This window comes from Meleagris gallopavo, chromosome Z, assembly GCF_905368555.1.
Source record: "Meleagris gallopavo chromosome Z, MGAL_WU_HG_1.1, whole genome shotgun sequence".
NCBI lineage: Eukaryota > Metazoa > Chordata > Aves > Galliformes > Phasianidae > Meleagris > Meleagris gallopavo.
In genome coordinates, this window is record NC_139435.1 from 50,521,072 (window position 1) to 50,533,754 (window position 12,683).

General features: G+C 34.4%; 1 protein-coding gene across 14 annotated transcripts in view; it reads right to left on the reverse strand.

Annotated features, from left to right (window-relative positions):
• KIAA0825 (KIAA0825 ortholog) overlaps positions 1 to 12,683 on the reverse strand; it is a 223,119-nt gene that overhangs the window by 56,353 nt on the left and 154,083 nt on the right. The window contains exon 21 of one of the 14 annotated variants that reach the window (XM_085214121.1): positions 1,508 to 1,659. The exons of 12 other annotated variants lie outside the window; for them this stretch is intronic. In XM_085214121.1, coding sequence (XP_085070247.1) covers positions 1,554 to 1,659 — 106 coding nt within the window. In that variant the 3' untranslated portion in view covers positions 1,508 to 1,553. Of the gene's footprint in view, positions 1 to 1,507; positions 1,660 to 4,508; positions 5,866 to 12,683 lie in introns of those variants that run through there. One more of the 14 variants, XM_085214125.1, reaches the window with a different exon arrangement.

Here is a 12,683-nt window from a genome sequence, read left to right on the forward strand (position 1 = left end):
CAAAAATACACTTTAGATGTGTGTGTCTAGTTGTTTTCCTACCTAGCTACAAAAATTGCAAGCTATCAGACTGACAGAAAAAACCTGGATGATATCCATCCACATTGCTCCAGCCATCAGCAGTCATGAAGGAAGAACCTATTAAAGACTACAGGAACTGCACTGTCTATTCAAGTTAATAGTCCCAGAGCTTCTACTTCTGATATCCAAAAAGCTGCTCCACCACATCCCCTGCTGTTGGTGTCACTGTAAAATTTCAGGTAATGAGGTAAGGGGCACACTTGGGTTCTTTATATGCCAAGATGAGGAAAATTAATTTTAATGCTAAAAAGATGGGAGTACTGTTACAGACGGCCACTACACGCTTCCAGCTGCTCTATGGTACTTGAATCTGGAAGGGAAATCCTGTTATAAACAAAGCAGAATATTTTCTGACATTGTATTAGTGCAAAAGGGGTATGGGCTGTAGGATTCAGAGTGGTATAGCAAAAGCATTATTGGAGAAGTAAAATAGAAATGAAAAGAAAGTATTTCTCTATGATAGCCGCAATAAATACAACTGTTCAGAAAAAGAAAATGTGGAAAATAATAATATTTCTTGAGAAAAGTGAGGTAGAATTTGATCATTTTCATCACTGGTTCAAACTCTAAAAGAATTTTTTGTTTTAACTGTATATTTCCACTTCCTAATTCATAGTTGATTCAATTTGTTAACAAATACTAATGTTTAATTCAATCTTCTGTGTTTATTCAATGTTTGATATTTGTGGACAATGGAGCTCACTTAAAGAAAACTGGACATTAAAAATGAGAAAAAAATACTATGCTTGATCTTTTGTGAAGTAGTTTTCTTTTGCTTTCTTTTGGCAGAAGGGAGAGATATTATGGATCTTTTTCCTTACTGGTTATTTGAGAATATTTTTCCTTGGTGATTTATCTTCTGCTTTTACTTTTTCAACAGAAAAAATATCTGTATGTTTATTTTGAATGCAACATCTTTCTAAGAATCATTTCCAGGAGATTTACAGTTTGCACTTACTGACATACGTATCACATTGGTATTTCTATCGACAGCATGGACAATTTTATTTCTAGTTTCTAAAATTCTTTTATGATTTTAAAATCATTGTATCATTTAAAAAGTTCAGAAAGATGGTGGTGTGTGCTACTGAATTCAAGCTTTAAATACTAAAACAAGGAAAATACAAAGATCCTTTCACAATTTTACTGCAATCAATTTTTTTAATACTGCAAGGTAAATATCAAACATATAGTCTTTTAAAATAGCTAAACTTTCTAAGATTTTTATGCTAAGCTATTTGTAAAAAAGCAAAAGCAAAACAAAACCAAAAGGAAAAAAATATTTCTGAACTCTAAAATTTGTAAAGTAGCTAAATGTAACCCAAATCTAGAATCTAAAAATTACATACTTAAAAGCTTTCATTTGCTTCTTGTCTGATTTCATTGCCACTTTGAGTGATGCTCTGAAAGTAATGCCTCCTATTTCGTGATGTTGGCCCACAGCATCAGAGGCGGATGGTTGTTTCTTCTTACTAATTTCCCATTGGATTTTTTTTTCTGTGTGACAGATAGCAGCAGAGGGGCATTTTGACAAATGGCATCTGACATGGAAGTGTGGATGAAGCAAAGGTTGAATTCCTGCATGTGAAAAAAAAAAACACTCACTGATGTTCACTGATGCTTGCTGAACGTTGATGGAGACCCAACAGTGGGTATGAGCACAGTGAGGCAGTGCATGGTGTGTTTCAGCAGTGGTGACAGTGGCAGCGGGTCACCTCCACTGTGCACCAATTACAAGTGTAGTGTGCAGCTCTTGTTTATCACCAGTGACAGTGCACAGCTAATGGTGGTGTCTAAGTTTGAAAACTGTAGGTATTACTTTTGGAGCGCAGATATAATAATACAATTGGAATATCTAAAGTTTACTAGGAAGGACTGAAGTCTTTACATAGTAACTTAAAAAAATAAGCTTAAGCCATCAAAATAATCAAAAGAACATTTAAGGGCTTTTGTTCTTTATTCTCCAGTAAAATAAATAAATAAATTTCCACATTTTCATTGTTTTAGTTTTTTTCCCCCAAAATTTAAAATAGAGAGAAATTGTTTGATTTTTACTCTAGAACTTATGTTCTAAATCAATGAATTGTGTGTACTTCTGGACAGACAATTTTAACAACTACTAATCTACCTGCAACTGACTGTCAAACTTCTGCCACTCTTTCACTCTGTGAAACTCATAGGGCATATCATAATCTAATGTGCAGGCAGATAAAATGAACACCTCTAATTTTTGGTTTCAAACTCACCATGTATCCATCATCACACATTTTCTCAAAGAGATATTTGCACTAAGTGTATGTATAAAAGAAAAAGCAAGGAAAACAAAAAATGGAGCTATTTGGAGGAACTATGCAAAACTGAATAACTGAATTAAAGCTCTCCATAACAGGTCAAAAATACAAACCTCTCATTATGACTGCATATGTCATCATCTTTTAACTCAGCATATTGTTTTGTTACTATAAGAGCAAAACGGCCAAAAAGCCAAAGTATCAGTTTTGTTGCTATACAGAATGCTTTGAAGTTGATATTACCATCTCTTCCTAGCAACTGAACCCAAATAAATACTTGTCCAAGTCACTCAGAACTGCATAGTAGTTTTCATGAAGACAACAGCTTCATTTTGACTAGCAATGGACTCATAGTCTGCCCCACAACCCACCCAGCTATCAACTTTGTGAAATCTTTATGAACTTTAAACCCATTGGGATTTAATGCCAAACAATAAATACTTCTAATTTTATAAACACATCTTCCTAAGAAAGATAGCCAACTCTGACTGCAAAATAACAGTGCATTTGGGAAAACAATGACCAGAGAGAGCCACATAGAGGGTATCTTCACCCAGAAGACTGGAAGCACACATATATAACATTTGCCATATAAAAGGTTAGAAGGATGAGAACCTGACTGGACAGAGTATGTGTCACATCACATAAGACTTGGGAAAAGCCCAAAGCAGAATATGATAAATGTCAATCAGAAATCATTGGAGTAATTAGCACAGAAGGAGAAAAATTTACCAATAGAAAATCTGAATCGACATTTCATTCTGAAATTTCAAAACCATGGATAAAATTCCATAAATGTAATCAAATTCCACTGATTCACCTGAGTTTACTTGTGAACAAGTCTTTTTTCTAATTAAAAAAAATTTACTGGTGCTATTTTCTTCCTGGTCTTCTAGGAAGCAGTAGTTGGTAGTTTTTCAGCTCTGTAGAGACAGAAGTTTATTGGTGCAATAAAGCAGAATCACATTTTTATTTGCCAAATCTCTTTACATTTCAGACTGCGCTATTGTTATTGTTTTCTCCTTATCTCATGTTGCATGAGGAATATCAGGTTCTACTGTGAGTGACCACAATGGAATCATGGAATGAGATATAATTCAAAAACAACACATTTGGTATTTGGATAACGTAGGTAACTTTTATACCAGTTGTCCTTCTTTAAATATGTGTGTGTATGCATGTGTGCGTTTATACACTTCTATTTTAATGCCAGTATTCAGGAGTCATAGAATCATAGAATCACTAAGGTTGGAAAAAACCTCTAAATTATATGAAGTTATATAAAGGAAAATGATATACAAGTATCAATTGTAGACAAAGGGCAGACTGAATTAACGGGGAAAAAAAAAAGACTTTGACCTCTGATTGCTGTCTTCCAATATTCTCAGATTTAATTTCTGCTGTTCACTTTGAATGTTCTGCTGTTTTCAAGCAAAATCCATTTCATTATGTTTGCTTAATTTTACAGCCCACCTATCTTGCACATGATCAAAGAAAGTTACATATTTGTACTCATGCTGGATGTCTATTCTGTTTATCTCTGTTTATCTCTGTAAATCAGCATGAAGATGTTAAATGTACTTGTGCCACCATTTTATTTACAAGAAATCACTTGTTCACAACAATGATACTGTAACAGTGCCAACAGACATGTCTGTGGACGGCTAGGAGAAATCCGTGCCAAGACACAAGGAGGAAAAAGATATAACATATCTTAATAGAAGGAAAACACTGACATTTTGGGGGTGATAGCACCTACTTTTAAAGTAAAATATTTCCTTTATCATCTTAGAGCTATTGTCTATACAAAAACTCATATGGATCTCCAGCCCAACTTGAGAAAAGTTCCTTTTTTTTTTTTTTTTTTTTTTTTTACCCAGAAGAAGGAAAGGTATAATAAACTGTACAATAAGCCATTTTTATGCACAGGATATGAGGACAAAATGTTTTTCTGAAACTCCTCTGGCCTCTGTTCCATTTCAAGGTTATGCAGGCAGACCTGCCCATTCCATTCCCCCATGGAATTTGTTGGGTGATTAGGGCGCTCTACATGCAGGCCAGATGACATTTCTCTTCAGTGTAAAGGCTCATATCTTAGATTATTATTACTTTTTTTCTGTTTCTTCTGAATAGCTGTTTTTTTAATATGAGCGAGTGTTTATAACATTTATTCTAAGATTGAAACTGTTGTGCAGGAAGTACAAAGAGACTGTAAAATACTCATTACACTTCTATGTACCTACAGCAACCTAATAAGAAAATGTTTTCTGTAGGACAATTAGCTTGCCTATAGAAGCCATTACTTGTCCTTATCCATAGCAGGAACAATAAAAAATTATTCTGTCTCCAGAGACAGAGTATCTGAAGAACCATTCTGATGAAAACAGATCCAAACAAAAGGTTGGATACAATTAAATTCAAATGAATAGAAATAAGCAATACGCTCTTTGAGTTGTGCCAGACATTCTATGTGCCATTCATGTTATTTTACAAGAAGCAAGACCTGCTGGAAGCCTTCTTAATGTCTAACTAGAATCACCAAAAATTCTTCCTAAGTAATCAGTATTTATCACTATACGTATCACATACTGTCAATATGTCAACTTCTTGAGGAGCAATAACAAAAAATGTAAGACACACAACTTTCTTAAAATTAAATATTTTTACAATGATTTTACAGCACTACAAGAAAAAAACAGATTTACATTTGTGTATAATTTAAATGCATATACACACTAAAGGAAAAACATACAGAAATGTCCTTCCCAAGGGCTCGTTTGGAGATATATCTATTATTGGTACTATAGATAAAGACATCATCAAACCAATTTTCATTAAAAATTACCAAATAACTATAAAACTGTAATTCTAGCCTATGAAGATTAACTTTAAATTTGAGAATAAAAATACACCAAGATCACATATATGATGTCAGGAGACATTGGTTCTGATATAATCATATGTTCAATGTGAAAAAGAATGTCAATGGTAAATTTGTAGATTTCATTAAAATTAAAACAAACAAATAAAAACCATAACATTAAATAATTTTAAAGCATTTCAAAACTTTGTTTATATTATTAATTGTACTATGAAATCAATGCCATTAAACATTTATTTCATAAAACTTTTAAATGTCTGAGGTATAAAGGTTATTACTCATTTATACCTTATTAGATGCTTCTCTTTCTTCCATAACACTGTTCATCTGACTTACACTTCATGCTCAAGTCATGCATATTGGAGCTGACTCTCAATTACACAAAGTCTTTCTCCAAAGATGACAGTCCAAATACAGTAGAGATAAAATACATCAAGGTTTAAAATAGGTCCGTTCAGCCCCACTGCCGCCTCATCATGAAATGATATAATTCACTGATGCTTCTGCCTAGTCTAACATATGTTCTATTCACAGCCTGAGTCACTCTTCATTTGTAATTATTTCCCTTTTTTTCTCCCATCTTGTAATACTTTGCTTGGTTGAAGACAAATACTGAAAGGAAAAAAGAGTATTATCATATGATGACCTGTTCCAGGGTGTTAAGTCCCTGTCAAGGTTTGATTTTAACATGGGATATTGATGACAGTACATCAATTCAGGCATCATGTCCGGAATTAGACTATATTAATTATCACTTGAGTGCAGTATGCATGAAAGTGCTGTTTCATTGACTAAAAGGATTTGACTGAAAGAAAATCCATTTCTCATCTGGTTGCTTATGGATAAAGACGTTTTTTCTCTTTGCTGTGGATTGTTCTTTATTAAATATGATATATATAAGACTGAATAGACTGTCTCGTTCAACAACAGATATGAATATTTTTAAACAAAGAATATTAAATTCATTGTTTTGTTGGCAACTACTTAATGATGTATCAAAGTTTATAGTTTAAACACTGCACAGCTAATTAGAAAGAATATGTCTAAAAAGTATATATATACATAAATGAATCAAGAATTATTTTAAAGCAAAAAGAATTATGAAAAACTTAAATTGTATAATTTTGTCTAGGTGAAGAAAATGCTTGTTAATGTTTACAAATGTTACTGATCTTTCTTTTAATAAAAAAGTGAAGCTCAAGATTACTGAAAAAATTGGCAGTTACTTCAAGACCCAGAAAATTTCTATCTTCTAGCCCTTAATATCTACAGATCCTCCCATTAACAGTGTAATTAAAAAAGATACACTCTCAACATTTTCAGTCTTGCTTAATCACAGTACTCAAATGGAAACAGTTATCAGCTTTAACTAGTTTAACAGAATTACAAGTATTAAAAAACATAACCAATCAGAGAAGTGAATGGGAAATTATACCTTATCTTATGTTTTAGTAAGCAATGAGTATCTACAATGATAAGTTTCAATAAAGGGATAAGCAAGAAGGTAACACATAAAGAAAGGCATTATCAAATCCCAGAGATTTTCCTATCAGCTAGCAGATAATACATTATATAGACATAGTAGATGATGTAGAAATCTTTTGCATGTAAACCAGGTAAATTTTAGGGAAAATACTAAACTTCAAACAATGAAGCCTGTGGGATCAACAGTCGATGATCCTCTCTCTTTAGTAGGGCTATTTACACTCATTTCCTTTGTACTGCCCTACTTCCCTTTCCTGATTGCAAAGGGGAGTAGGGCAATGCAAGATCTCCTTCCATGCACGATCTCTTCCCTGCTCCTTCCTTCAGGCTGCAACCAGTTCTTGCCTTCCCACAGCCCTTTCCTCACACAGCCCACAGGTGTAATATCTCTCATCTCCTTCAAGCTGACTTCCTTTGCCTGAGGATTTCATTCCACATGTCCCTAGAGGACACCAAAATTGTGACTGAATCAAACTACGCTGAGCATGGTGATGTGTGATAGCCGCTGTAGCAAAAATGACAGTATCAAAGAACTCAAAAAATTACCTGAGGTGAAAATTTAAATCTTGGTTTCTTCCAGAAGAAAGAAAAAAAAAAACAAAAAAACACGTAAATTTGTAGGGAAATGTTTTCTTAACTTTTGAATGCTTGAAAGACAAAAATGTCAAGATTGCTTTCCCTTACAGAGGAGTCCAACATGACAAAGTAGCAGGTAAATACGATTACGTTTTCCTTTCTCTGGCTTGTGCTCCTGGGTTAACAACCTGCAGAAGCAGAGGTGAAGTCAGCTAGTCTCCAATCTTCTCCACTCCTCTTTTGATTTGTATACATTTCAAATTCTTTGAGTCTAATGCTTTAAAATTCTTACAACTTTTGCACACTAAAGGCCAACTGCTTGCTCCTTGTTTTTGAATGGTGCCTGTGGAAAAGTATGATGTGAATGAATGGCACCATTCATTAAAATCAAAGGAGAGCCAGAGAGTTTGCTGTACAAAAATGAGAATGATTGACAACAGAACACTGGTTATGCACACATAGGTTATGCAAAATTAGGGAGGCTACAAAGCGATAATGAATAAAAGGGAACTGTGTGTGCTGAATGGGTGACTCACCACACCTACACCCTTCAGCGAGGTGCTTGCACATATCTTAGGAACAAGTCTCAGTAAAATATCATTATGCCAACGGTTAAACTCCATCAAAACCAAGGAAACTATAGAGATTATTTTAATACTTTAAAATGTTATTAAGGACATTATTTTAAAATACTTTTCCTGATTAAATACCAACTGCAATCTGCTACCTCAGAAAAACTGCCAATAGAGCTCCATGCTTATTTGGATGACTCAGTGATCAAATTAAATCACATTATCTTTGATCTTTTGGTTACGGTGATGTAATCAAGAAACTTTTGATCTGAGAGTAACATCTTTTAGCTCGCAGCTGTCTTCAGTGAATATTTGCTACATCCCCATCTTTCTATGTATAATATAGTCATGGTTTCCTGTTGGGAAGTAATACATTTTCCAATCTTTCACATAGTCAAAGGAACGTGGTATTCAACTAATAATTCTACAGAGGCTTAAGGAAGAAGATAATAAGCTTTAGGGTAGGAAACAAAAGTAAACACTCATCAAGACAGGCGGAGAGAAAACATCTGACTACTTCAAAATGTCTGAGTCTTGCACCATTATAATCAGACAAACACTGGGAAAAAGGGATCAGACAAAGCAAATCAGATCAGGAATATACAAAACAGTTCACAAGTTTTTCTCCCTGATTAGAAATGAATCTGAACCTAAGACCTAAACATACAAGAACTCTAGGAGCACATAGTGATCATGCATTTGATCAGGTTAATATAGATTATATTAAATGTATTAATACTTTAAATAGTATTGGTTTTGACAGAAACAAAGATCTGTGCACAGACATATAAAGGAAGGAAAAATCTGCAGCAAAAATCATAGACCGGAGCTATTACCTAGGAAGAAGTGGAGCTGAGACAGCCCACATTGTTATCATTTTTTTTTCTGACTTGTTCTCTTGGTTCCAAAGATACTGCTGGTTACCCAGCAACATTTTGCACCATAGATGAACATTTGAAATCAATGAATCTGTAGCAATGTGGTGGGATGATGAATTCGTGGGAGAGTCAACACAGAAAAACTTAATTACCCCAATCAAAACAAAACTTGCTGGCAGGGATACAGGCCCTTCATGTGCAGTAACATATATGTAGGTTGCTCTCAATAATGCCTGCTATTATTCCCATAGAAAATATAACAAAGAGGGCAATAACACTGTTTGATAGAGCAAATTCTCAGCTACAAAATACTTATTTTTCAACATATTCACCACCATTAGCTGTGCATTTTCACCAGTGATGAACAAGAGCTTGTATGCCACGCTCAAAGCAATCTGCACCACTGGAGTTTACCCACTGTCTCTATTGCCACTACTGAAAAGCATCACCCACAGCCTCATAGTGCTCACACCGTTTGGTCTCCAGAAACATTCAGCAAACATCAAAGAATGTCAGGGAGTGCCATGTTTTCTACATGGAGGAATTCAGTGATCCCATTCTGTCAAACTGCCCCTCTGCTGCCATCTATCACACAGCAACAAAATGTAAGAGGATATTGGTGGGAAGGTTCAACCTCTGCTGTCATAGCACCAACATCTACTTATGTTAAAATGACACATATTTAAAGTTGCCAGTTTGTCTGGAGGCTGTTTGAACTTTTCATCATTAATCAAGACAGTATTATCCATCCCAAAATGTTTCCACCCTCTGTGACAGGTTAATAACAAGAGTTTGCAGACACCTATTTCTTTGAGTTTCTGACTTGAAGAGTATAGTTCAGCAAGATGAATCTTGAAGAACAATTAAATTATCTGAAACTGACTCGATAAGGCACTACAACACCATTCATTTCTTTGCTGGTTACTGATAAAGAGATGGTGATAGTTCTTAAAACTGGAAGAACAATTAGTAGTGGGTATAAAAAAAAAAGACATTTCTGGACCTGATACACTTAAATCTGTAGTGAACATAGAACATAACAATACGTATTACAAATGAATTGATTACATAGTGCTGTTCCAAAAGAAATGCCCAGTTTATATTAACTATAATAGAGTATATTAGGACAAAAAAATAAACTGCAAGAAAACCAGTACAGGTAAGAATCTTTGTTGTTTTAAATCCAAGAAAATTCTTCAATGGTAAAGCAAAGAGTGCCATCATATCAGAAAAGCAAGAATAGAAATAGCGCTGTTACTAACAAACTTTCAGTATACCTTTCTATGGTTTGGTGGGACTTAGAAAACTGGGAAATAACTGTTCTCACGATAATTCAGGTAAGAATGCTGCAGTGAGACTGCAATGAGATATCAAAAATTTTTACCTAAACTATTTCTATGAATTTTTTGGGGGGAAAAAGAAGTGGAAGCATTTCCAACATCTTACACAATACCCAAATATTTACACACCATTTTTATTAACATAAGTATCCTTTATATTAATATATTAAAGCACTGACCAAATAAATGTGTCGTTAACCATGTGAAGTCACTGCTACTCAGAATACCAGTGCAAAGGAGCTCTCTAGTTTTGCTGATAAACAATATTTCCCAAGAAATGAATTTGTACTTGCATTCTTATTGCCTTCTTGGTGGCTCATGACTTCCTGTGATAACTTCTGATTCAAATGAAGTAGACAATTGTACTCTGAGTCAAATACTTATTGCAGAGACTAAGTTTCAGCACCTTACAATCGAGCCACTCCATCAAACTGTCAATTCTCATACTAAAATACTGGCTAAAGATTATAATCCTCCATGACAAGAAAATCAATTAATGATTCTGACTTAACCAGAAATCCTGGATTCCAACAGATTCTTCCACTTGCTAGAGAAAAAAGCATTATGCCCATAACTAAAAGGCAAGAACCTACTCAGTAAGTTATTCTTGTACTCCGGTCTTAACTGTCACTCTGTTAGCCACATTAACCATGGTGGGAGGCATTTATTTTTTTGATTTACTGATAATACTCATTTTAAGGGAAAATATGGTAAATTTGTGCACAAATAACAAAATACAAAAGCATGCAGTCATTTTCTCAAAGGTTAAATTGAAGCTTCGTTATAGGTCAAGATTATTTTTTATCTGCCTCCATTGCATCCGGCAAGGTCTATCTCAAGTCATTATTCAGAATATGTTCTTTATCAATCATGAAAGGCTTCAGTTTGCACTAGAGCCAAACATTAACTATTACATGAAGCTATTATTCTAAGTAGAGTAATAGAAGTTTACTGAGGAAGACTTCTCAATTTTTTTTTCTTCTACTATCTAACTTTTTCACAGTTCATTACATTCAGTCTTCAGGTAGGACTGTGCAACAAAAGGGTTTCGGTCCAATATTTTCAAATAGCATTGCCTTTATGCTTTGCATCTGAGCAATAAATATCAATTGTCAGTTCATACTGGAACAATGAGCATATTGCTTTAGGAAAAAGCTTTTCTTTCAAAAGAGAAGGCATGTCAGAATGAAAGGTTGGCAAAAATGCTCTGAGATTACTCTAATTCAGGTTAAATTTTGATCACTATTAACTTTCCGTTTCTCAAACTTCTGTAAGGCTTACTGGAAGACAAGTGTATCTATTTAAAATGTTAAAGATTCACTGTTAATTGGGTAGGGTATGGAACTCAAAGTGGCACTGCTGCGTAATTTTCTCTATCAATGTATAGTAGTTGACATTCATTTTAATTTTTAGATGCCTATGCAACATTAATGCTACTTCCACATTTCATAATACTTTTAACTGTAAATAATGGTTAACCCTTCTAAGAACGTTAACTTACGTAAGTGGCAGAAGTCATTCTTCAATGTGTCCTACCCTATCACTAGAAGTTATAGTAAGTTCCACAACTTTCTTTCTATTTCTTTTTATTTCTTCATGCATCAATTGAATGGTTGAGAAGAAATATCACACAAGAAAAGACCACCAGTATACTGATAATGCTACAGTGCTATGTAACACCTATAGCTATATCAGTTTCACCTAACAGTCAGTCAATGAATGAAATCAGATCAGAAATAGAGAGATTGTTTTGTGAAGGAGAATGAAGAGCATGACAGATAAGCAGAGAAAAAAGCATTTCAAAGGATTCACAATAAATATACCTTTGCTTTAAGGGAGATGTACACAATATTGGTCAATTCAATTCATAGATTAGAAGTACTCTCAGATTTTTCCTAACACTAGGTTTCACCCATTACTAATGCCTTCAATTTCTTGTTGCTAGGAAACTTCTTCCAAACCTGGTGGATGATCATAAGATCATAGGAAAATTCAGGTTGGAAGGGACTTCAGGAGGTCTTTAGTCCAACCTCCTACTCAAAGCAGGGTCAGCCAAGAGGTCAGAACACGATTATACAAAGATGGCTGAATGACTGATATCCTAGCCTCATTACACGTACTTCTTAGCTGGGCTATCTATAGTAATTGGACACAACATTTTCATTCTAAAAACTGGCTAGTACAGTGCATTTTTCTATAACAAGATGCGCATTCTTAGCATTAGGATTCTTAGCTTGGGTATTCTTAACTCTGAACATCTCCACTTTCCACAGTGGCTTCCCCTAGAGTTTAAATGATGTTCAAAGTCTGTTCAAATATTAAAAAGATGTCAGCTGCTCACCTAAAAGACTGACTAAAGCTAGACAGTAATCCTCTGACCTAAAGAAACTCTCACAAAAGGGAAAAAAGCTTTCTTGAGGATACTCTGAGACTGCAAAATGCCTTCCCACAGTGGTGACAAAATATCAGAAATACTGTCACTCCAAGTATAAAGTTTGCTTCTGTGATACCATATTTTTATAATTAATCTGTATACTCTTACACATTTTCATATGTTACAAACGTTGTATTTACTTGTA